General features: G+C 39.2%; 1 protein-coding gene and 2 long non-coding RNA genes across 4 annotated transcripts; 2 read left to right on the top strand and 1 right to left on the bottom strand.

The window, feature by feature from the left end:
• Window positions 1-1,405: 1,405 nt before the first annotated feature.
• Window positions 1,406-19,471, top strand: LOC119480295. The gene is made up of 4 exons (XR_005204871.1): window positions 1,406-1,529; window positions 1,629-1,700; window positions 19,174-19,266; window positions 19,333-19,471. It is a non-coding gene; the product is annotated as an uncharacterized LOC119480295 (long non-coding RNA).
• LOC119480294 lies at window positions 9,232-9,854 on the top strand. The gene is made up of 3 exons (XR_005204870.1): window positions 9,232-9,414; window positions 9,514-9,646; window positions 9,789-9,854. It is a non-coding gene; the product is annotated as an uncharacterized LOC119480294 (long non-coding RNA).
• On the bottom strand, window positions 17,359-26,193 carry LOC119480288 (paramyosin-like). 2 transcript variants are annotated; one of them, XM_037756419.1, is made up of 3 exons: window positions 25,835-26,193; window positions 24,803-24,834; window positions 17,359-19,589 (listed from the first exon to the last, which is right to left on the bottom strand). In XM_037756419.1, exons 1-3 carry the CDS (start codon window positions 25,940-25,942, stop codon window positions 18,110-18,112), a joined length of 1,620 nt encoding a protein of 539 aa, XP_037612347.1. In that variant the 5' UTR covers window positions 25,943-26,193; the 3' UTR covers window positions 17,359-18,109. The 2 variants fall into 2 exon arrangements, with proteins under 2 accessions (XP_037612347.1, XP_037612349.1); XM_037756421.1 differs by lacking the exons at window positions 24,803-24,834; window positions 25,835-26,193 and adding an exon at window positions 20,034-20,139.
• Between the last annotated feature and the right edge of the window lie 960 nt (window positions 26,194-27,153).

The raw sequence follows: 27,153 nt of genomic DNA, 5'->3' as shown, positions 1-27,153 counted from the left end.
AGACCTGATCACCAGGGCTTAAATCAAATACAATGAGTGTCCAAATCATTTGCATATCTTTTGATATCGTGGGAGAATATGCAAACTCCATACAGCTGGACAGGTGGATCTCCACCTGTCTCTGTGAGGCTGCAGTGCTAATCATTAATCACTGAGCCATTGTGCCGCCCTGAAGTCGACGGGGTACGGGAGAGGGAGTAAAGGTGGAGGTGGGATGGAGGGAGGGTGGACAGAAGGAGGAGGGATGAAAAGAGAGGAGGTGAGGTGGATGGAGGAGAGTGGAGAGGTGAGGGGGGGAAGAAGAGGGAGCTACTGGTGTCAACACCAAGCGGCCTTCTCCACCCGACTGTCCCCGTCACGACTCTCGTTCATCTACGCTTTCTCCCTCTTCTCTTTCTTTTTCACCTCCTTGATGAGCATTTTGGTTTTCAATTCCTCCAGTTGTGTCTGTCTATCCTCTGTTTCCCTCCTGCCAAAGAAGAAACCCCACGTCTTCTTTTTCTTCTTCAGTTTGAGACAGAGATCCTCCAGGACCTTGTTCTCGCCATGCAACTGGCTGAACTCCGTCTCCCGGCGTTGTTGTTGTTGGGCCAGGTCGTTGTTCTTGTCCCACAGCCTGTTGACCTCCGTCTCCTGGCGTAGATGTTTTAAGGCCAGATCATTTTTCTCATCCAACACTTTGTCGAACTCCGTCTCCCGGCGTTTATGTTTTCTGGCCATGTCCTTGTTCTCATCCTGCAGTCTTTTGAACTCTGTCTCCCGGCGTTGATTTTTTAAGGCCAAATCATTGATCTCATCCCGCAGTTTGTTGAATGCCGTCTCCCAGCGTTGATGTTTTCCGGCCAAGTCCTTGTTCTCATCCCGCAGCTTGTTGATTTCCGTCTCCAACTCTGTGTTCTTGGCCAGCTCCTTTTGGAACCTTGATTCTAAAACTGGCATGTCCAAAGGGCATTTGTCCACCAGTTTTATCTTCTCAATCTCCACCTGATTGAGTTTACTCGCCATCAGTTTGATTTGGGTCTCCAAAGCCTGTTGTTTTCCGGCCAAGTCGTTGTTGTCATCCTGCAGCTTGTTGAACTCCGTCTCCCTGCATTGATGTTTTAAGGCCAGATAGCTGTTCTCATTCCGCAGCTTATTGACCTCCGTCTTCTGGCGTTGATATTTTAAGGCCAGGTCGTTGATCTCATCCCGGAGCTTGTTGACCTCCGTCTCCCGGCGTTGATGTTTTGTGGCCAGGTCCTTGTTCTCATGCCGCAGCATGTTGACTTCCGTCTCCAACTCTCTGTACTTGGCCATCTCCTTTTGGAAATTTGATTCCTCACACCATGCAATCAGCTCCTCGTAGGTTTCATTCTTCAGTTGAAGAGCTTCCTTGAGTCGGGAGATTTCTGCCGCCTGCCTTGAGATGATCTCAAGGTCCTGTTGATGAGGTCCAGGTTGGCCCTGAGGGTCATGTTGACGAGGTCCTTGCTGGCCCTGAGGGAAATGCTGACAAGGTCCCCGATGTCCCTGAGGGTCCTGATGGCGAGGTCCTCGTTGTACCTGAGGGTAATGTTGGCGAGGTCCTTGTTGGCGTTGAGGGTCATAGTGATGAGGTCCTCGTTGGCCCTGAGGGGCTTGTTGGCGAGGTCCTCGTTGGCCCTGAGGGGCTGTTTGGCGAGGTCCTCGTTGTCCCTGAGGGGCCTGTTGGCGAGGTCCTCGTTGGGCCTCAGGGTCCTGCCGATGAGGTTCATGTTTGCTCTGAAGACCGCCAACAAGCTTTTGTTTTTTCTCCTTTGCATCCAGCCATTCCAGCCACTGCTCTGCATTTGGATGTTGCATCCTGTAGCAGACTAGAGATGTACAAAGCAGACTGTGGATAATGAGAGAGAAAAAACAATGAATAACATTATTATATAACAGAATAAAATAGATAATGAAATAGGTAAATTAAATAATATGGTGGTTGTGGTAATCAGATTATGGTACTGTTTACATACTGACCTCTGACTTTCAGGCAAATTATAATTAACATATTTTTCACATTTCTTAAATAAACAATAAGTTCTCAACGTAATGTCTGTAAATGCGTACATAGATATTATTGGCTGAAAATGATTGTGATGATTACACACACACACACAGACTGAGAGACAGTTACACAACTCTACACACGCATTTGCAAATAGTTATGCTCCAATAACGGCCCCGTACCGATCTTCATGAATAAAATCTCTTGTGTTCACATGGAACACACTGCAATATACTGCTTATACTCAAATATAGAAACACAAAGATACTGTAATTATATACTTACACTAGTCGTTTAGACACGTTAGGTCAACAGAGGTTGTAGATCAGACTGTAGTCTATTAAAGACTATGGTCTGTTGTAGATCACACTGACGTTTAGGTCTCTCTCGGATCGAGACTGTAATCGTACTGAAGTTGTGATGAAATTCGGTTTCTAACCAGACTTCTGAGATTAAAGCCAACGTGATGTCATAAAGCCAGTTCCTGCCTGGAATATGACATAACAGTGTGATGTCATAAAGCCAGTTCCTGCCTGGAATATGACATAACAGTGTGATGTCATAAAGCCAGTTCCTGCCTGGAATATGACATAACAGTGTGATGTCATAAAGCCAGTTCCTGAACCGTGACATCACCATGTGATGACATCACTGAGCACTTTCACCGCCATGAAGGAGTGAACTGCGTCCATAGCAACGGTCTGTTATTCCTTTAAAACAGACCGTTGCTATGGACACAGAAATTGACCAATCAGAATGGAGTATTGTGTAAATAAGGTAATTATAATGTGCTGTGTGAACTACTGTGTAAAGCATCAGCATGAATACTTTATAAACCTTGTTATCATTATAAATATTTATTAGGAGTTTTATATAAAGCCTTATAATTACATTATAATTGAAGATGAACAGACAATTGAAGAAGCAAATTAAAATGTTATCAATTTTTTATGGCTACATTTATTTTTTAATATTATTTTTTTTTAAATTCAGAAATGCTTGTTAACAGCGACACCTGTGGCCGCTAAATCAACGAAAGTCAGCGTCGGGCTCGCGCTTGCTCGCTTTACATAGACATGAACGAGCATCGCTCAAAACAGTGAGGCGACACACGTCAGCTAAAACCACAATATCACTCTATATTTCAGCTGCTTGGCAGTAATGTTAGCTGACCAGACGAAGGGCTCTCCATGAATCATTGCTGATCCTAGTGTTGGCTTTTCCTGCTTCAGCCTCTAGGGCTGAAGCAGGAAAAGCAGGTCGGTGCCGAGGCTGAAGCAGGAAGAGAAACGTTACCGTCTCCGACCGCGGTCGGAGGGAGACACCGGCACCCGGTCGAAGACAATAACGGTTCTCTCTGCGGAGCCCCGTCATTTCACAAGACACGGAAAACCTCTGTTGGTCTGGAGGAGCTGCAGCATTTATTTCTGCGCAAACGCCCACTGTACATTCACTAGATATTCTCTAAAAACGAACTCTTCTGCAGTGTGTAGTGTGCGCGGATGCACGTCTAAGGTGGAGCGAGAACGCGCGCGGTGTGTGAGTGAAGACAAGCAGGCAGAGGAGCGGTCTGAATAGCGTAGCCACAGGCGTGCGCAAAGTTACAAACAGTCCCTTTAAATTTAATGACATATTTATGTATTTATTTATCGAGTCATTTATACGTGTATTTTTGATTTTGGCAAGTTCCGTCCTCCACACTTTTGAGGTTTGAAACTGTTGACGTTTCAAAGACAAAGGCATCAGGAAATTCAATCAGAGTTGTAAACGACGACTCACTCCGTCTCCTTTATCAAAATTTAAAGGACTAGTTAGCTAAATAAATAACAGGAAAAGAGAGATAACTACTCGCTGATTCTACTAAATAACTCTGATGATGTCACCAGGGTTATCTCGGTTTAGGCTTGGGAAATACAAATTTAGAAAGACTGGTGTGTTACAAACTGGATACCAGGACATTTCCAGAACAAAGTCTTACAAAAGAGGAGAAACGAGATGGAGTTTGACCTTGATTTTTATTGCTGCTATAATCTGGGCATTATCACATTAATTGGTCAAAATGATCCAAAATCAAGGATCATATTCAGAGGCATGTCTGTGTGTTTTTGTTAGGTGCTGTTTTATTCAAACTATTGCATGAACATTTGTCTTTATCAGAAACAATATTACTAGAATAGAAAAAATATAACTATTATCAAGCATCTGTCATGTGTACATTTCTGCTTTACATGATTCATTTGATTCCCTCCTGGTTTTAGTCTTTATGCTAAGCTCGGCTAAACGCATCCCAGACCAACTCTGTACTGGACACAGAAATGAAAGTGATATCCATATTCTCATATGACTGAGTAAGACAATCAAACAACAATGTGTTTCCCCAAAATATATATAATTCTCAATATGAAGCAACACTTGAGGTTTTCTGGACCATGAATGCAGCTTGTGGGTAAGACACACTGAGTGGCCAGAAAAACCAAACATATAGAGGTCGATGTGATGAAATGCAACACAACAGCCCTGTAATAAATAATGATAATAAATAAGTTGTTGTTGACACTTCAGTTGCTTGTGTGTTGACTTAATTATGTTTTTAAATTTCCATTTAACATAATTATGAATTTCGGTGTTTCAGGAAAATTCCTTCCATGCATAAAGATCCGTCTTATCTGTATAATGAGACGACTACAGCAGTGGTGGAAGAAGTATTAATACCTTTTACTTAAGTAAAAGTAGCAATTCTACTGTCTAAAAATACTTATCAAAAGTAAACATGCTCATTATGCAGAATGGCCCATTTCACATTTTGAATTGAATTATAATTAGTGATGCATTAATGTGTTCATCACTTTAATGTTGCAGCTGGTAAAGGTGGAGCTAATTTTAACTACTTTATATACTGCTGGGTAACTTTACCTGGGATAATACATCATAATGTATTAGTTGATTTATTTGTTGATTGTCTATGAATAATCTGAATATGCAAAGTAACTAGTAACTAAAGCTGTCAAATAAATGTGGTGGAGTAAAAAGTACAATATTTGCTTTCAAAATGGTACCAATATAGAATGTTACTCAAGTAAAGTACAAGTACCTCACAATTGTACTTAAGTACAGTACTTGAGTAAATGTACTTAGCTACTTTCCACCGCTGGACTACAGTAATTGTACTTAGTTGCAAGTAGTTAGATATTTACCACTTATGGTACAATAACATTAATTCTGTGCTCAACGGGCCATACCATGTTGTTTTTATAATGCGCACAATGACGTCACTGCTGCAAATATTGCCAGACTTTACATTTAAGCAACAATATAAAAATAAAACCTCTATGTAACAGCCTAATAAACTCGACAGGACAGAAAAAAATATTTTGACCCTCTAGAGGAAATGCAGTCTGGATTTTTTGTTATAATAATAAAAACTGTCCCGACAGCTGTGATGGAGCTGGACTCATCCTGAGGCGGCTGCAACAGCTTTATATTCCAAATGTTTTTACTAAATCAACCTGGAGTCTGTGTGAAACAGCAAAACCGAGCGATATGTAGAAGCCTCTCGGGAGATTTAAATAGGCCTCATTAATGAAGTTTCAGATGCAGTGCCACATGCGTAAAATACGGACAGCGCCTCTTTCCATGTGGAGACGCACATATCAGTCCTGCTGCTGTGTGACGACTACAAGGATTTACTGAACTCAAAGGAAGGAACACTAAATACAAACAGTTGGTTTCACTTAGACCAACTGGTAAAACGCATTAATTTAACCAATTAAATACTTAATCACATTCAAAATAGTATTTTAACGAGCATTTTAATCTGTAATAAAACAACATTAAAGAGCCATAACTCAACGCCATGTTGGCCTCTCTGAGATTCATACAGTAGTTAGATATGGACTTGATCTCAGGCCTTTAGCAGGCCGACTGGATGAAACTTTGGATCACACAGGTGAGACGTGACTGTGAAATCTCGTGCGTACAAAATGGACGTGAAGGATTCCATGGTTGCCATGTTTTCTCTCCAGGTGCATCATTTATAGAACAGCATTATTTAAACATACACAAAACCTCTAGCCCAAGAAGAGTTTGTCTACAAGTTTCACTCAACGGTTTCTTGGAAAGTAACGATTCAACTGAGGATTTCTTGCATCCTGATAAAGACTAAAGACTCACAGAGACTGACGACAGCAACACAACCAACTTCCATCATGGAAAATGTGAGATTTGAACACTTTGAAAGTTTGCACATCGGAGAAGTTTTGCCTGTCAGAAATAGTTTATTTTAATCCAAATCATTATCTTTTTCTAAACCAAACTAAAACCTGAGGAGATTTCTGAAGGTAGACTTCTCCAATGTGCAGTGTTTTCTGTATTTTAGAGTCAAGGCTTTCAGAGACCTCATGATACATTGTTAACAGACTCTGGGGTCACATGGTAGGCCTACACTAAATACACTGACACAGAAATCAGTTATTATTATTATATTAAAAGCCAGTTATTATTATTATATTAAAAGCCTAAAAAAATACTAATTTAATCTTTTTATGTGTCTAATAAGATCATTTAAATCACAAATGTATATCACCAGCTCCCAACTGGGACACACAGTGTTATTGTGAATTTAAGTGTAGCCATGAGTACAACTCTGAAGTACTTGAACTTAGTAATTCCCAGCAGATATATGACATTATATTTTCATACAGTGTGACAACTAGTGGTTTGTGCTAATTTAATTAATTTGTTTGTATGAATATGCAGCACTAAAACATAATACCAAACATATTAAATGTGGGTCCTGCTTTATTACCTGACCTTGATGCCCGCTCCTGGAGAAGGCCCCTGTGTACAAAAAGATAAAAAAGAAGACCATAATTATTTCAATTTTGTGCTGACATTTTGCATATTCCTGAATTAATATAGGCCTACTTATTCAGGTTACCACAGCAAATCTGGGGTCAAGTCATATTTCAGCAGAAATAAACCCAGCAGCATAAAACCGTTAAGGGTTAATCTGACCCCTTTATGGGGACCTTTTAGGGAACAACATCCCTTACAAAAAAGTCACTATAAAAGTGACATAATTAGATCTAAACAAGTTAAAATTTTAGTTTGCATGTGAAAATGTGTAAATCACATGTGAAGAAGCAAATTTCTTGTGATTTCATGTGCCATGTTTTGTTTCCACATGTGAAAAAAAGCCAGTCACATATGAATCTAAGTAATTCTCATGTGAAAATTTAAATTTCACATGTGGAAATATTCAATTCATATGTGAAATAGTGATTTTAACAGGTGATATTTTTGTAACAACATTTGACATATCTGTATGCAACAAAACAGAGAAATTAATAATGTCAATTAACATGTGTCACATTGTGCAGTTGAATTTCTCATTCTAACATGAGTGTGTATTGTTGCAGCGTGCTGAGCCGATCACCCTGCAAGACCACGACTACTGCAGAGGAAGAACAGCCTCCGCATGCCTGGCAGAGAGTGCAGGGCGTCCACGCTGCAGAGGCGACCAGGTCGGACATTTGCTTTTCATATTTTGGATAGAAAAATGTCCTAAATTGTTCACAATGTAATCCTCAAGAACTAGAGAATCAGACAGTTTTACAAAATGGTAAACACATGGTGGACTAGACTGTGAATACTGAATGTTTTGGGACACAGTTTCCTGTACAGGCCTAAAATCAAATACATGTTTCTCTAAAATCTTATAAAAGACAGAATCTGTGAAGGGTCTGTCAATCTGACAAATGAGTCCTCTGAAGTATATCTGATGTGTTTTTCTGTTGTGAGTTAACTGCAGCCTGACATCCTTTTGTATGTTACTGACCTTCCTCAGGTGCACCAGCACTCTGCTCCCACTGCCAAACCTCCCCAGAAGAGGAAGTGGACCTCCGTGGCTTGTCCTTCTGGTGAACGTCCAGAGGTGGTGAATCATCTTCCCAGTCCTCAGCCCTCCACCTCAGCTGCTGACATGCCTGGGTTGCTGGGTTTGGTTCCAACATCTTGTGCGACCATCCCACCTGCCGAGCTGCCACTGGTCTCCAAAGTGGCCCCCAGCCACCAGTCCTCCTCCGCTCCACTGCTCCACGACGGCCCTGTGAGGATCCACAACCGCTCAGTGGAAGACTACCAGAAGCTCTACCATGAAGTGGTAGACAATATGCTGATGTATGATTAAATTACAACTCTTTAAATCAGATAATTATTATATTCTTCAGTAATTGCTACAGAACAATCTATCACTGATTTGTTTTCCCTTTTTAATCACATGTATCATTATGATCAAATGTCTGTTTCTTCCGCCTTTCACAGCTACAAGAGTGGCCGGGTTCGTCCCTACACTTTGGAGCTTGGACGACGTATAAAGCAGAAACTGTGGGAGCGACTGAATCGTCCCTCATTCACGTCTTCAGTCAGTGAAGACGGGCTGGTGAGTGTGGACGCATCATACGAGGTTGGAATCAATCCTCCCCTGTATGATGTGGACACTTTGGGATAACCAAAGCTGAGGACGCCACCAGCAAACATGTAACAGTTCACTAAGATGAACTCTGTATATATAATTGTGATTTAAGAAATGTGTAAATATTATTGTGATTTTAGGGAATGTGTAAATAATATTGTGTTTTTAAGTGATCTGTTAATAATATTGTGTTTTTAAGTGATCGATCCTCCACCAACAGCCTGTTCCAGCAGCTACAGACCTAAACTCTGCCGTTATACTACAGCAGCCATCTGCTGTCCTAGCCTCCACCTGCAGTAACAGCACATGGTCCACCTAAAACCTCTTCTATCACATTCCGCCGCCGCCTCCACCTCTAACAGCTAAAACAAAAAAAATTCCATCTGCAACCTCTGTCAGCATCCTGCAGCCGCCTCAACCTGCAGATTCTGGCAGACAGCTGCAGGCCAAACCTCCACCAAAAGCCTCTGCCATCAACCTACAGCCGCCGCCTCCACCTGTAGCCTCTGCCAGCAACCTACAGCCACCTCCACCTGCAGATTCTGGCAGACAGCTGCAGGCCAAACCTCCACCAAAAGCCTCTGCCATCGACCAACAGCCACCGCCTCCACCTGTAGCCTCTGCCAGCAACCTGCAGCAACCTCCACCTGCAGATTCTGGCAGGCAGCTGCAGCACGAGCCTCCACCTGCAGATTTTGGCAGACAGCTGCAGCACGAGCCTCCACCTGCAGATTCTGGCAGACAGCTGCAGCACGAGCCTCCACCTGGTGGAGGTTCTCCGTCTACAGTCTTTTACAGGAACCTGCACCGCCTCCACCTGAAGATCCTCACAAAGTGCTGCAGCCCAGAACTCCACCTCCAGACTCTCCCAGCATCCTGCAGCCTCCGCCTGTCACCTAGAGAGCCCTTAGAACATCATGAAGACGCAGAGGTAAGACACACATTTTAAACATTTGCAAGATGAACAAAAATTAATTTCATGCATCCTTTTTAATGACTAAAACACAAATTCCCTGTTCAACATTTACAGAGAAACTGAGCTGTTTTCATCATGAATGAAAGTGAGAAGATTATCTGCATACTGATAATGCAGAGGAGGAACTATCCAATTTCCATATGAAGACCTAAGTGGAAGAGCAGAGACCAGGGACACATTCAGTATGGTAAATATTACATTTTAGATAACATGCAAATAGATAACTGTAATATTTCTACTACTGACTTTGACTGTAAAAGGATTTTTTAATGGCGGTTTGGAGCTGTATGATATTTTCATGACACATTTTCTTTGTGGTATTTCTTCAGGCCCTGGTGGACTTCACGGACGTCCTGGAAGAGGATCCCTCCTCTGTTGCTCTTCCTGAAGCTCCTTCAATTTTTTTCCCTGTTAAAAGGGTTGTTTGGGGGGAGTTTTTCCACATCCGATCCTGTACAGACGTCCTGGAAGAGGATCCCTCCTCTGTTGCTCTTCCTGAGACTTCTTCCATTTGTTTTTCCCGTTAAAAGTTTTTTTTGGGGGGGAGTTCTAAGACAATTCCTTCCACGAGAGCTGTGCATCAGAGATGCTTATTCCTCCTCCTCCTCCTCCCTTGTTCACCTCCAACTGGTGCTCTTCTCAAAGCTCAATAAATTCCAGCAATCTCTGCATTTTATCAGATCAGTCATTTGAGTCCATAGGAATTAGCATAAAACAGATTCCTTAATGTTGTAGCAACAAACCAAGCCAGTCCTCAGACTTCAGTCCTCATGGTATAAAACTTTTTGATTCAGTACAGAATGATAAAGTTTGGTTAACTTGTGTTCCTTAGATGTGGAACAATTTCAGAACTTATACAATGCACGTGTTGACTAAATGTAAAACTAATCGTTCACTGAACTCATTAAGTCCAGTTGTTTAGAAAGGTTGTTAGCACACTTCCCAGCATGCATTGTGTTTGGGTTAAATCTCTCCAGAGAACCTTGCGTTTACTAATTTGGGGAAGGTTATAATGTAGAGTTGTCATATATTGTTTTCTACACAGATTATCAAAGATATGTGATAAAGTGTTGGTCTTTATTGAAATAAGGTTTCATCAGTGAGGGAGTTTTAGGAAAATAGTACAGATGCTGATCAGCCTTCAATTCCAATTTTTAGTTTTAATGGTTATGACATTTTTTAAGAAAGGTGAACTGCCGGCTGCTTTTCACAGTAAATTTTGTGAATTTTAAATGAGACTTATTTAAATAAATTATATTGAGTATTGTGTTGAAAAAAAGATTTAGCTCACATTTTGCTTCAGATGCCTCTTTTGAACTTAAAAAACAAGGTGTTGTGTTTTCTCAGAAAAAGTGAGAGCTACATATTAAATGCTAATTGGTAATGAAACAGTCACTGCTAGGCTGTCTTAAGCATCTAAACATTACCAATGTTCACATTACATTACACAAAATATCACATTACATGTGTTCAATAGGTTATTCTTTAGCAAACAGACCTATATATAAATGTGCAAAGCCAACACATAAAGAAAATAAATCAATTATTATTTTTCTCAACAAAAATATTACAAAAATATCTGGTCATACGCCAATACATTATAGCAATGAGAAGCTATTTACGAAAATTACACAGCCAGGTATGTATATGTATTATCACTAAGATTATGCACACCTTTATAATTATAAAATTATATTATATGTAGCATTCCACATTTATTTCATAATAAGGATTTAAATAAAGAAATATGATCACTTATTTCTCAAATTAAGCAGTAAGAGTTGTCACCACATGTTACTCTCTTTTCCCTTTTTATCTGAAAATCTGTGTCGTTGATGGTGTCCACCTCCTCGTCCTGACCTGTTTCCTTTCGCTCTTTGACCTTCCCACGCTGGCATAGGTGGCTCAATTTCCCCCAGCCGTCATGAGCGTCTCCCCCATCAACGTCTAGTGAGACCAAAGAAGAATTAGAAGAAGTATCCTTAATAATTATATTCATTTTACGATGAATGTATCAATAGTTATTAATATTTATTTTATTTATTAATTTATTTAAAATAAATATTTATAACTATTCACACATTCATTTTAAAATGTAAAAAAAATATTACAGCTCAGGTCATTGTCAGGTTTATTAAAAAAATAACCAGATATTTTTGTGCTTTACGTACAGTTATAAAAAGCACCACCTGATGATTGAACAGGTGTGAGTGGCTGTAGTGTACTGCATCAAACACAGACAGAGGAGTGTAATAAAAACCTTGTAGCTCTGGACAGAGAGAGGTCAGCTGTGCAGTCAGACAGGTGAGCAGTGGACAGGTGAGTTCATCACATGTGTAATGTCTTTCTGTAATAAACAATAACAACAACAGCAACAACATAAATTACTATTGGCTGATATATCATTAACAGAATTTTTAAATTAACAAATAATGATATCAGCCTTACAAATCCGTAATCTGTCGAGGTGTAATATATTATTTTTTCGTTTTACAATGAATGTATAGTGTAAACATGTATTTATTTATTTATTTTGCTATTTATACTGAGAATCTTTGGCATGAAAACTTCCTTCTGGATGAATAAAGGTCTATCTTATTCTATCATAATAGAAGAAAAAAATACCAACCCACCACCCTCCAAAGAGGACCACACCAACAAACCCCAGACATCAACTACAGACACAGACTGTAACTGATACTAATGTTTTCACTTTGTTTCTAAATGTACACACAGTTGTAATAGATCTCAGGTCACCAGATGAGGATATGTTGTACTTTACGTACAGTTATAAAAAGCACCACCTGATGATGTAACAGGTGTGAGTGACTGTAGTTTACTGCATCAAACACAGACAGAGGAGTGTAATCAAAACCTTGTAGCTCTGGACAGAGAGAGGTCAGCTGTGCAGTCAGACAGGTGAGCAAAGGACACTACCTGCTGCTGGTCGACAAGTGTCCTGATATACTGGAAAGACCAGAATATTGATACTAAATCTCACATTTAACGAGAGTGAAGTGCTTATAGCAGCGAAAGTTAGCTAGCTTGTAGTATACTGTACCAAATATTAACTTTAAATGGGTTGCTATGGTGCAGCAAAGCCTATTGGAGGAGGCTAGGTCATACGTCATACGTCATCAACGCGTCATAACTCCGGGGGTTTAACGCATGCGCAGTAGAATCTGGTCTGCACTCGCCGAAATTGAGCCAATCGCAACGCACGACCGCAGCTTCACACTGCGCATGCGTGCACTTATTTTTAATTTTTATTTTTAAATGTATGTATTTATTTATTTATGTATGTATTTATGCTTTTACTTGCAGCCCCCTCATTTGCATAATGAGGCAGACATGCACAAAGAAATGTCAACAGAATTGTATGAGGAAAAGAATACAGAAATAAATAAGTTTGTTGAAATAAATAAAATGTAAATATGAAATGCAAAAGGAAATTTATGCAGACATAAATAAATAAAGTAATTAATTAATTTAAAAATAGAAATAAAAAATGAGTGCATGAATAAATAAATATAATAAAAACTTCAAGAACAAATTAATAAATAAAATAGAAATAAAAATATATATTAAAAAATTAACAACGACAAAAACATAAATAAATAAAAGGGAAAACTAAATAGAAGAGTAAATAAATAAATGAATAAATCTATGAATAAATAAATAAATAAATAAAGAAGCAAATTAAAACAGATATATCAATTTATGTGACATTTTATCAATTAATTAATGGCTACATTTATTTTTTATGCTGCATTTAATGACATATTTATTTATTTCTTAAGTCATTTATTTATTTATTCATTCTTTTTGGCAGGTTCCGTCCTCCATACTTCTGTAGATATAAGAGTATATCTCATAACTTCTTACATGTATGAATGTATATCTTTGGGGGTAAAACACAAAATCTGGTCTGCATTCGCCGAGATTGAGCCGATTCTAACACGCGACCGCAGCTTCAGTTACACTGCGCATGTGTTATACCCAAATAGCCACGTCCGCCCGTGACCCAGCCTCCTTTCCATAGGTCTCGGTTCTACCCGGTTCTGCCTGCCAGTTTCCTGCTAGCTGTTTGCGGCTGTAATAGTGGATATATTGGCTGTAATTCATCACTTTTATTGTCTTATAATACACCCATAGGCTGTATGATGTAAGCCTGTGCCGTGAATGTATTCATGTCCAGCTTGTTCAAGAGCATAACGAATAAGGGAAGTGCACACAGTAACAGTTTAAATATGCAAATGAGTTTATTAAAGATAATTTAACTGAAGCAAAATTAAGTGGTGAGGCCAATCTCCTAATGAGAGGGGAGGGGCCAGGCAATCAGGGGAACCGACAGAGGCAAACAGACAGGCAAAGACAGAATCATACTGACAAGGCTGTCGCACAATAAATAAAAAAAAAAAAAACAATAATAAATAAATAAATAAAGAATAAAAAATAAAAAAAATAAATATGCCATAAAAATGTAGCAGAATAATATTACAAATAAATGTAGCCATTAATTAATTGATAAAATGTGAATGTGAATTTGTTTGTCTTTTTTAATTTGTTCTTTTATTTATTTGTTTATGTATTAATTTCCTTATTTATTCACTCTTCTGTTTATTTTTCCCTTTTATGAATTCATTTATTTATTTTTTAATGTATGTATTTATGCATTTACTGGCAGCTCCATCATTTGCATAATGAGGCAGACATGCAAAAAGAAATGTCAAAAGAAATGTATGAAGAAAAGAATACAGAAATAAATAAGTTTGGTGAAATAAACAAAATGGAAAAATTATATGGAAAAGGAAAAATTATGCAAACATTAATAAATAAAGTAATTAATGAATTTAAAAATAGAAATAAAAAATCAGTGCATGAATAAATAAATGTAATAAAAACTTCAAGAACAAATTAATAAATAAAATAGAAACAAAAAAAATATTTTAAAATACATTAAAAATTAACAACGACCAAAACATAAATAAATAAATAAGTAAATAAATATATGAATAAATAAATGAATAAATAAATAAAGGAGCAAATTAAAACAGATATATCAATTTATGTGACATTTTGTCAATTAATTAATAGCTACATTTATTTTTAATGTTGCATTTAATGACACATTTATTTATTTCTCAAGTCATTTATTTATTTATTCATTCTTTTTGGCAGGTTCCGTCCTCCAGCTGTAGATATCAGAGTAAATATTATTTTCCTATCCTTTGAAAAGAGGTGAAATTAAATATGTTTCTAGAATTATTTGGAGACCAACAAATGTAGAGTGAAACATCATCCTTGATCTCGTCATCAGTCAACTCACACAATGCTGGTCCACCTCATGTATTCAACACATATACCAGTGTTTCACATTCAGAAAGAAAATATGTTTACAACTGTCTGTTAATAATCAAATGTTATTAACGGTAAATAATGATCATATTAAAAATAATCATAAGCCCATCAGTGATGAAGGTCACATGGATTTTCCTGCAGAATATCATTATTACAGAACCAGCTCCTAAAATACCATCTTTTATTATGTCACATTGATCATTTTGTTGATCAACTTCAGCTTCTATATCATAACTTAAACAGATACCAGTACTTCTACTTTAAAGTCACCGAAATACAATAATGTATTTACACTGTATGTGTTTACTCAGAGTGGCAGACACATTGAACTTTTGGCAAAAATTGAGCACCAGCAGAAAACCCTATATTATTGAATATTTATTTTTATTATTGATATTTATTCATATATTTGGACTGAGGGAGAAACCTGAACAACAGGGGGAAAACTCCATGATTGATTGTATGTGATTGATTTAGGTAGTGTCAACTCACTTGACACTCTAAACTTATGAACAATTAGTTAGAGGGACTGTTTGTAACTTCTTACATGTATGAATGTATATCTTTGGGGGTAAAACACAAGATCTGGTCTGCATTCGCCGAGATTGAGCCGATTCCAACACGCGACCGCAGCTTCAGTTACACTACGCATGTGTTATACCCAAATAGCCACGTCCGCCCGTGACCCAGCTTCCGTTCCATAGGCCTCGGTTCTGCCCATGGATGTATTAAAAGAACGGTTTTGCCGAATGTGTTTACCCCAAAGATATGACGCGTTGATGACGTGTGACCCAGCCTCCTTTCCATAGGTCTCGGTTCTGCCCGGTTCTGCCTGCCAGTTTCCTGCTGGCTGTTTGCGGCTGTAATAATGGATATATTGGCTGTAATTCATCACTTTTATTGTCTTATAATACACCCATAGGCTGTATGATGTAAGCCTGTGCCGTGAATGTATTCATGTCCAGCTTGTTCAAGAGCATAACGAATAAGGGAAGTGCACACAGTAACAGTTTAAATATGCAAATGAGTTTATTAAAGATAATTTAACTGAAGCAAAATTAAGTGGTGAGGCCAATCTCCTAATGAGAGGGGAGGGGCCAGGTAATCAGGGGAACTGACTGAGGCAAACAGACAGGCCAAGACAGAATCATACTGACAAGGCTGTCCCACAATAAATAAAAAAAAAACAATAATAAAAAAATAAATAAAGAATAAAAAATAAAAAAATAAATATTCCATTAAATGTAGCAAAGTAACATTACAAATAAATGTAGCCATTATTTAATTGATAAAATGTGAATGTGAATTTGTTTGTCTTTTTTAATTTGTTCTTTTATTTATTTGTTTATGTATTAATTTCCTTATTTATTCACTCTTCTGTTTATTTTTCCCTTTTATGAATTCATTTATTTATTTTTTAATGTATGTATTTATGCATTTACTGGCAGCTCCATCATTTGCATAATGAGGCAGACATGCAAAAAGAAATGTCAAAAGAAATGTATGAATGAAAAGAATACAGAAATAAATAAGTTTGGTGAAATAAATAAAATGGAAAAATTATATGGAAAAGGAAAAATGATGCAGACATTAATAAATAAAGTAATTAATGAATTTAAAAATAGAAATAAAAAATTAGTGCATGAATAAATAAATGTAATAAAAACTTCAAGAACAAATTAATAAATAAAATAGAAACAAAAAAAATATTTTAAAATACATTAAAAATTAACAACGACCAAAACATAAATAAATAAAAGGGAAAATTAAATAGAAGAGTAAATAAATAAATAAGTAAATAAATATATGAATAAATAAATGAATAAATAAATAAATAACTAAAGGAGCAAATTAAAACAGATATATCAATTTATGTGACATTTTATCAATTAATTAATGGCTACATTTATTTTTAATGTTGCATTTAATGACATATTTATTTATTTCTCAAGTAATTTATTTATTTATTCATTCTTTTTGGCAGGTTCCGTCCTCCATACTTCTGTAGATATCAGAGTAAATATTATTTTCTTATCCTTTGAAAAGAGGTGAAATTAAATATGTTTCTAGAATTATTTGGAGACCAACAAATGTAGAGTGAAACATCATCCTAGAACTCGTCATCAGTCAACTCACACAATAATGGTCCACCTCATGTATTCAACACATATACCAGTGTTTCACATTCAGAAAGAAAATATGTTTACAACTGTCTGTTAATAATCAAATGTTATTACCGGTAAATAATGATAATATTAAAAATAATCATAAGCCCGTCAGTGATGAAGGTCACATGGTTTTTCCTGCAGAATATAATTATTTATTACAGAACCAGCTCTTAAAATATAATCTTTTATTATGTCACTTTGATTATTTTGTTGATCAGCTTCAGCTTCTATATCATAACTTAAACAGCTACCAGTACTTCTACTTTAAAGTCACCGAAATACAATAATGTATTTACACTGTATGTGTTTACTCAGAGTGGCAGACACATTGAACTTTTGGCAAAAAACTGAGCACCAGCAGAAAACCATATATTATTGAATATTTATTTTTATTATTGATATTTATTTATATATTTGGACTGAGGGAGAAACCTGAACAACAGGGGGAAAACTCCATGATTGATTGTATGTGATTGATTTAAGTAGAGTGTCAACTCACTTGACACTCTAAACATATGAACAATTACTTAAAGGGACTGTTTGTAACTTCTTACACGTATAAATCACCGGGGTCGGTGTCCCATGCGCGCACGCATATGCGCGCTCGCATATGTCGCATATGCACACTCGCATATGCGCGCTCGCGTGTGGCTACGCTGTTCAGACAAGACTCCCACACAACAGGTGGCGCTGTTAACAAGAATTTCTGATTCTTACAAACAGTCCCTTTAGTATATTAGGGAGGAGACCTGATCACCAGGGCTTAAATCAAATACAATGAGTGTCCAAATCATTTGCATATCTTTTGATATCGTGGGAGAATATGCAAACTCCATACAGCTGGACAGGTGGATCTCCACCTGTCTCTGTGAGGCTGCAGTGCTAATCATTAATCACTGAGCCATTGTGCCGCCCTGAAGTCGACGGGGTACGGGAGAGGGAGTAAAGGTGGAGGTGGGATGGAGGGAGGGTGGACAGAAGGAGGAGGGATGAAAAGAGAGGAGGTGAGGTGGATGGAGGAGAGAGGGTGGAGAGGTGAGGGGGGGAAGAAGAGGGAGCTACTGGTGTCAACACCAAGCGGCCTTCTCCACCCGACTGTCCCCGTCACGACTCTCGTTCATCTACGCTTTCTCCCTCTTCTCTTTCTTTTTCACCTCCTTGTTGAGCATTTTGATTTTCAATTCCTCCAGTTGTGTCTGTCTATCCTCTGTTTCCCTCCTGCCAAAGAAGAAACCCCACGTCTTCTTTTTCTTCTTCAGTTTGAGACAGAGATCCTCCAGGACCTTGTTCTCGCCATGCAACTGGCTGAACTCCGTCTCCCGGCGTTGTTGTTGTTGGGCCAGGTCGTTGTTCTTGTCCCACAGCTTGTTGACCTCCGTCTCCTGGCGTAGATGTTTTAAGGCCAGATCATTTTTCTCATCCAACACTTTGTCGAACTCCGTCTCCCGGCGTTTATGTTTTCTGGCCATGTCCTTGTTCTCATCCTGCAGTCTTTTGAACTCTGTCTCCCGGCGTTGATTTTTTAAGGCCAAATCATTGATCTCATCCCGCAGTTTGTTGAATGCCGTCTCCCAGCGTTGATGTTTTCCGGCCAAGTCCTTGTTCTCATCCCGCAGCTTGTTGACTTCCGTCTCCAACTCTGTGTTCTTGGCTAGCTCCTTTTGGAACCTTGATTCTAAAACTGGCATGTCCAAAGGGCATTTGTCCACCAGTTTTATCTTCTCAATCTCCACCTGATTGAGTTTACTCGCCATCAGTTTGATTTGGGTCTCCAAAGCCTGTTGTTTTCCGGCCAGGTCGTTGTTGTCATCCTGCAGCTTGTTGAACTCCGTCTCCCTGCATTGATGTTTTAAGGCCAGATAGCTGTTCTCATTCCGCAGCTTATTGACCTCCGTCTCCTGGCGTTGATATTTTAAGGCCAGGTCGTTGATCTCATCCCGGAGCTTGTTGACCTCGGTCTCCCGGCGTTGATGTTTTGTGGCCAGGTCCTTGTTCTCATGCCGCAGCATGTTGACTTCCGTCTCCAACTCTCTGTACTTGGCCATCTCCTTTTGGAAATTTGATTCCTCACACCATGCAATCAGCTCCTCGTAGGTTTCATTCTTCAGTTGAAGAGCTTCCTTGAGTCTGGAGATTTCTGCCGCCTGCCTTGAGATGATCTCAAGGTCCTGTTGATGAGGTCCAGGTTGGCCCTGAGGGTCATGTTGACGAGGTCCTTGCTGGCCCTGAGGGAAATGCTGACAAGGTCCCCGATGTCCCTGAGGGTCCTGATGGCGAGGTCCTCGTTGTACCTGAGGGTAATGTTGGCGAGGTCCTTGTTGGCGTTGAGGGTCATAGTGATGAGGTCCTCGTTGGCCCTGAGGGGCTTGTTGGCGAGGTCCTCGTTGGCCCTGAGGGGCTGTTTGGCGAGGTCCTCGTTGTCCCTGAGGGGCCTGTTGGCGAGGTCCTCGTTGGGCCTCAGGGTCCTGCCGATGAGGTTCATGTTTGCTCTGAAGACCGCCAACAAGCTTTTGTTTTTTCTCCTTTGCATCCAGCCATTCCAGCCACTGCTCTGCATTTGGATGTTCCATCCTGTAGCAGACTAGAGATGTACAAAGCAGACTGTGGATAATGAGAGAGAAAAAACAATGAATAACATTATTATATAACAGAATAAAATAGATAATGAAATAGGTAAATTAAATAATATGGTGGTTGTGGTAATCAGATTATGGTACTGTTTACATACTGACCTCTGACTTTCAGGCAAATTATAATTAACATATTTTTCACATTTCTTAAATAAACAATAAGTTCTCAACGTAATGTCTGTAAATGCGTGCATAGATATTATTGGCTGAAAATGATTGTGATGATTACACACACACACACAGACTGAGAGACAGTTACACAACTCTACACACGCATTTGCAAATAGTTATGCTCCAATAACGGCCCCGTACCGATCTTCATGAATAAAATCTCTTGTGTTCACATGGAACACACTGCAATATACTGCTTATACTCAAATATAGAAACACAAAGATACTGTAATTATATACTTACACTAGTCGTTTAGACACGTTAGGTCAACAGAGGTTGTAGATCAGACTGTAGTCTATTAAAGACTATGGTCTGTTGTAGATCACACTGACGTTTAGGTCTCTCTCGGATCGAGACTGTAATTGTACTGAAGTTGTGATGAAATTCGGTTTCTAACCAGACTTCTGAGATTAAAGCCAACGTGATGTCATAAAGCCAGTTCCTGCCTGGAATATGACATAACAGTGTGATGTCATAAAGCCAGTTCCTGAACCGTGACATCACCATGTGATGACATCACTGAGCACTTTCACCGCCATGAAGGAGTGAACTGCGTCCATAGCAACGGTCTGTTATTCCTTTAAAACAGACCGTTGCTATGGACACAGAAATTGACCAATCAGAATGGAGTATTGTGTAAATAAGGTAATTATAATGTGCTGTGTGAACTACTGTGTAAAGCATCAGCATGAATACTTTATAAACCTTGTTATCATTATAAATATTTATTAGGAGTTTTATATAAAGCCTTATAATTACATTATAATTGAAGATGAACAGACAGTTGAAGAAGCAAATTAAAATGTTATCAATTTTTTATGGCTACATTTATTTTTTAATATTATTTTTTTTTTAAATTCAGAAATGCTTGTTAACAGCGACACCTGTGGCCGCTAAATCAACGAAAGTCAGCGTCGGGCTCGCGCTTGCTCGCTTTACATAGACATGAACGAGCATCGCTCAAAACAGTGAGGCGACACACGTCAGCTAAAACCACAATATCACTCTATATTTCAGCTGCTTGGCAGTAATGTTAGCTGACCAGACGAAGGGCTCTCCATGAATCATTGCTGATCCTAGTGTTGGCTTTTCCTGCTTCAGCCCTAGAGGCTGAAGCAGGAAAAGCAGGTCGGTGCCGAGGCTGAAGCAGGAAGAGAAACGTTACCGTCTCCGACCGCGGTCGGAGGGAGACACCGGCACCCGGTCGAAGACAATAACGGTTCTCTCTGCGGTTCTCCCCTCTACGGTTCTCATTTCACAAGACACGGAAAACCTCTGTTGGTCTGGAGGAGCTACAGCATTAATTTCTGCGCAAACGCCCACTGTACATTCACTAGATATTCTCTAAAAACGAACTCTTCTGCAGTGTGTAGTGTGCGCGGATGCACGTCTAAGGTGGAGCGAGAACGCGCGCGGTGTGTGAGTGAAGACAAGCAGGCAGAGGAGCGGTCTGAACACCGTAGCCACAAGCGTGCGCAAAGTTACAAACAGTCCCTTTAAATTTAATGACATATTTATGTATTTATTTATCGAGTCATTTATACGTGTATTTTTGATTTTGGCAAGTTCCGTCCTCCACACTTTTGAGGTTTGAAACTGTTGACGTTTCAAAGACAAAGGCATCAGGAAATTCAATCAGAGTTGTAAACGACGACTCACTCCGTCTCCTTTATCAAAATTTAAAGGACTAGTTAGCTAAATAAATAACAGGAAAAGAGAGATAACTACTCGCTGATTCTACTAAATAACTCTGATGATGTCACCAGGGTTATCTCGGTTTAGGCTTGGGAAATACAAATTTAGAAAGACTGGTGTGTTACAAACTGGATACCAGGACATTTCCAGAACAAAGTCTTACAAAAGAGGAGAAACGAGATGGAGTTTGACCTTGATTTTTATTGCTGCTAAAATCTGGGCATTATCACATTAATTGGTCAAAATGATCCAAAATCAAGGATCATATTCAGAGGCATGTCTGTGTGTTTTTGTTAGGTGCTGTTTTATTCAAACTATTGCATGAACATTTGTCTTTATCAGAAACAATATTACTAGAATAGAAAAAATATAATTATTATCAAGCATCTGTCATGTGTACATTTCTGCTTTACATGATTCATTTGATTCCCTCCTGGTTTTAGTCTTTATGCTTAGCTCGGCTAAACGCATCCCAGACCAACTCTGTACTGGACACAGAAATGAAAGTGATATCCATATTCTCATATGACTGAGTAAGACAATCAAACAACAATGTGTTTCCCCAAAATATATATAATTCTCAATATGAAGCAACACTTGAGGTTTTCTGGACCATGAATGCAGCTTGTGGGTAAGACACACTGAGTGGCCAGAAAAAACCAAACATGTAGAAGTCGATGTGATGAAATGCAACACAACAGCCCTGTAATAAATAATGATAATAAATAAGTTTTTGTTGACACTTCAGTTGCTTGTGTGTTGACTTAATTATGTTTTTAAATTTCCATTTAACATAATTATGAATTTCGGTGTTTCAGGAAAATTCCTTCCATGCATAAAGATCCGTCTTATCTGTATAATGAGACGACTACAGCAGTGGTGGAAGAAGTATTAATACCTTTTACTTAAGTAAAAGTAGCAATTCTACTGTCTAAAAATACTTATCAAAAGTAAACATGCTCATTATGCAGAATGGCCCATTTCACATTTTGAATTGAATTATAATTAGCGATGCATTAATGTGTTCATCACTTTAATGTTGCAGCTGGTAAAGGTGGAGCTAATTTTAACTACTTTATATACTGCTGGGTAACTTTACCTGGGATAATACATCATAATGTATTAGTTGATTTATTTGTTGATTGTCTATGAATAATCTGAATATGCAAAGTAACTAGTAACTAAAGCTGTCAAATAAATGTGGTGGAGTAAAAAGTACAATATTTGCTTTCAAAATGGTACCAACATAGAATGTTACTCAAGTAAAGTACAAGTACCTCACAATTGTACTTAAGTACAGTACTTGAGTAAATGTACTTAGCTACTTTCCACCGCTGGACTACAGTAATTGTACTTAGTTGCAAGTAGTTAGATATTTTATCACTTATGGTGCAATAACATTAATTCTGTGCTCAACGGGCCATACCATGTTGTTTTTATAATGCGCACAATGACGTCACTGCTGCAAATATTGCCAGACTTTACATTTAAGCAACAATATAAAAATAAAACCTCTATGTAACAGCCTAATAAACTCGACAGGACAGAAAAAAATATTTTGACCCTCTAGAGGAAATGCAGTCTGGATTTTTTGTTATAATAATAAAAACTGTCCCGACAGCTGTGATGGAGCTGGACTCATCCTGAGGCGGCTGCTACAGCTTTATATTCCAAATGTTTTTACTAAATCAACCTGGAGTCTGTGTGAAACAGCAAAACCGAGAGACATGTAGAAGCCTCTCGGGAGATTTAAATAGGCCTCATTAATGAAGTTTCAGATGCTGTGCCACGTGCGTAAAATACGGACAGCGCCTCTTTCCATGTGGAGACGCACATATCAGTCCTGCTGCTGTGTGACGACTACAAGGATTTACTGAACTCAAAGGAAGGAACACTAAATACAAACAGTTGGTTTCACTTAGACCAACTGGTAAAACGCATTAATTTAACCAATTAAATACTTAATCACATTCAAAATAGTATTTTAAGACCAGCATTTTAATCTGTAATAAAACAACATAAAAGAGCCATAACTCAACACCAGGTGGGCCCCTCTGAGATTCATACATCCATCCATCCATCCATCCATCTGCAACCGCTTATCCCGTTAGGGGTCGCGGGGGGGCTGGAGCCGATCCCAGCCGACATCGGGCGAAGGCGGGGTACACCCTGGACAGGTCGCCAGTCCATCACAGGGCTGACACATAGAGACAGACAACCATTCACACTGACATTCACACCTACGGGCAATTTAGAGTCAACAATTAACCTAACCTGCATGTCTTTGGACTGTGGGAGGAAACCGGAGTACCCGGAGAAAACCCACGCTAACACGGGGAGAACATGCAAACTCCACACAGAAGGGCCCCAAGCCAGATTTGAACCTGCAACCCTCTAGCTGTGAGGCGCCAGTGCTAACCACTGCACCACTGTGCAGCGAGATTCATACAGTAGTTAGATATGGACTTGATCTCAGGCCTTTAGCAGGCCGACTGGATGAAACTTTGGATCACACAGGTGAGACGTGACTGTGAAATCTCGTGCGTACAAAATGGACGTGAAGGATTCCATGGTTGCCATGTTTTCTCTCCAGGTGCATCATTTATAGAACAGCATTATTTAAACATACATAAAACCTCTAGCCCAAGAAGAGTTTGTCTACAAGTTTCACTCAACGGTTTCTTGGAAAGTAACGATTCAACTGAGGATTTCTTGCATCCTGACAAAGACTAAAGACTCACAGAGACTGACGACAGCAACACAACCAACTTCCATCATGGAAAATGTGAGATTTGAACACTTTTTACATCTTTTTCTAAACCAAACTAAAACCTGAGGAGATTTCTGAAGGTAGACTTCTCCAATGTGCGGTGTTTTCTGTATTTTAGAGTCAAGGCTTTCAAAGACCTCATGATACATTGTTAACAGACTCTGGGGTCACATGGTAGGCCTACACTAAATACACTGACACAGAAATCAGTTATTATTATTATATTAAAAGCCAGTTATTATTATTATATTAAAAGCCTAAAAAAATACTAATTTAATCTTTTTATGTGTCTAATAAGATCATTCAAATCACAAATGTATATCACCAGCTCCCAACTGGGACACACAGTGTTATTGTGAATTTAAGTGTAGCCATGAGTACAACTCTGAAGTACTTGAACTTAGTAATTCCCAGCAGATATATGACATTATATTTTCATACAGTGTGACAACTAGTGGTTTGTGCTAATTTAATTAATTTGTTTGTATGAATATGCAGCACTAAAACATAATACCAAACATATTAAATGTGGGTCCTGCTTTATTACCTGACCTTGATGCCCGCTCCTGGAGAAGGCCCCTGTGTACAAAAAGATAAAAAAGAAGACCATAATTATTTCAATTTTGTGCTGACATTTTGCATATTCCTGAATTAATATAGGCCTACTTATTCAGGTTACCACAGCAAATCTGGGGTCAAGTCATATTTCAGCAGAAATAAACCCAGCAGCATAAAACCGTTAAGGGTTAATCTGACCCTTTTATGGGGACCTTTTAGGGAACAACATCCCTTACAAAAAAGTCACTATAAAAGTGACATTATTAGATTTAAACAAGTTAAAATTTTAGTTTGCATGTGAAAATGTGTAAATCACATGTGAAGAAGCAAATTTCTTGTGATTTCATGTGCCATGTTTTGTTTCCACATGTGAAAAAAAGCCAGTCACATATGAATCTAAGTAATTCTCATGTGAAAATTTAAATTTCACATGTGGAAATATTCAATTCATATGTGAAATAGTGATTTTAACAGGTGATATTTTTGTAACAACATTTGACATATCTGTATGCAACAAAACAGAGAAATTAATAATGTCAATTAACATGTGTCACATTGTGCAGTTGAATTTCTCATTCTAACATGAGTGTGTATTGTTGCAGCGTGCTGAGCCGATCACCCTGCAAGACCACGACTACTGCAGAGGAAGAACAGCCTCCGCATGCCTGGCAGAGAGTGCAGGCCGTCCACGCTGCAGAGGCGACCAGGTCGGACATTTGCTTTTCATATTTTGGATAGAAAAATGTCCTAAATTGTTCACAATGTAATCCTCAAGAACTAGAGAATCAGACAGTTTTACAAAATGGTAAACACATGGTGGACTAGACTGTGAGTACTGAATGTTTTGGGACACAGTTTCCTGTACAGGCCTAAAATCAAATACATGTTTCTCTAAAATCTTATAAAAGACAGAATCTGTGAAGGGTCTGTCAATCTGACAAATGAGTCCTCTGAAGTATATCTGATGTGTTTTTCTGTTGTGAGTTAACTGCAGCCTGACATCCTTTTGTATGTTACTGACCTTCCTCAGGTGCACCAGCACTCTGCTCCCACTGCCAAACCTCCCCAGAAGAGGAAGTGGACCTCCGTGGCTTGTCCTTCTGGTGAACGTCCAGAGGTGGTGAATCATCTTCCCAGTCCTCAGCCCTCCACCTCAGCTGCTGACATGCCTGGGTTGCTGGGTTTGGTTCCAACATCTTGTGCAACCATCTCACCTGCTGAGCTGCCACTGGTCTCCAAAGTGGCCCCCAGCCACCAGTCCTCCTCCGCTCCACTGCTCCACGACGGCCCTGTGAGGATCCACAACCGCTCAGTGGAAGACTACCAGAAGCTCTACCATGAAGTGGTAGACAATATGCTGATGTATGATTAAATTACAACTCTTTAAATCAGATAATTATTATATTCTTCAGTAATTGCTACAGAACAATCTATCACTGATTTGTTTTCCCTTTTTAATCACATGTATCATTATGATCAAATGTCTGTTTCTTCCGCCTTTCACAGCTACAAGAGTGGCCGGGTTCGTCCCTACACTTTGGAGCTTGGACGACGTATAAAGCAGAAGCTGTGGGAGCGACTGAATCGTCCCTCATTCACGTCTTCAGTCAGTGAAGACGGGCTGGTGAGTGTGGACGCATCATACGAGGTTGGAATCAATCCTCCCCTGTATGATGTGGACACTTTGGGATAACCAAAGCTGAGGACGCCACCAGCAAACATGTAACAGTTCACTAAGATGAACTCTGTATATATAATTGTGATTTAAGAAATGTGTAAATATTATTGTGATTTTAGGGAATGTGTAAATAATATTGTGTTTTTAAGTGATCTGTTAATAATATTATGTTTTTAAGTGATCGATCCTCCACCAACAGCCTGTTCCAGCAGCTACAGACCTAAACTCTGCCGTTATACTACAGCAGCCATCTGCTGTCCTAGCCTCCACCTGCAGTAACAGCACATGGTCCACCTAAAACCTCTTCTATCACATTCCGCCGTCTCCTCCACCTCTAACAGCTAAAACAAAAAAAATTCCATCTGCAACCTCTGTCAGCATCCTGCAGCTGCCTCAACCTGCAGATTCTGGCAGACAGCTGCAGGCCAAACCTCCACCAAAAGCCTCTGCCATCAACCTACAGCCACCTCCACCTGCAGATTCTGGCAGACAGCTGCAGCACGAGCCTCCACCTGCAGATTCTGGCAGACAGCTGCAGCACGAGCCTCCACCTGCAGATTCTGGCAGACAGCTGCAGCACGAGCCTCCACCTGCAGATTCTGGCAGACAGCTGCAGCACGAGCCTCCACCTGCAGATTCTGGCAGACAGCTGCAGCACGAGC

Source organism: Sebastes umbrosus, chromosome 21 (genome assembly GCF_015220745.1).
Source record: "Sebastes umbrosus isolate fSebUmb1 chromosome 21, fSebUmb1.pri, whole genome shotgun sequence".
In the NCBI taxonomy this organism is placed as follows: domain Eukaryota; kingdom Metazoa; phylum Chordata; class Actinopteri; order Perciformes; family Sebastidae; genus Sebastes; species Sebastes umbrosus.
The sequence above is the reverse complement of the archived record's forward strand: the minus strand, read 5'-3'. Positions and strand labels throughout refer to the sequence as shown.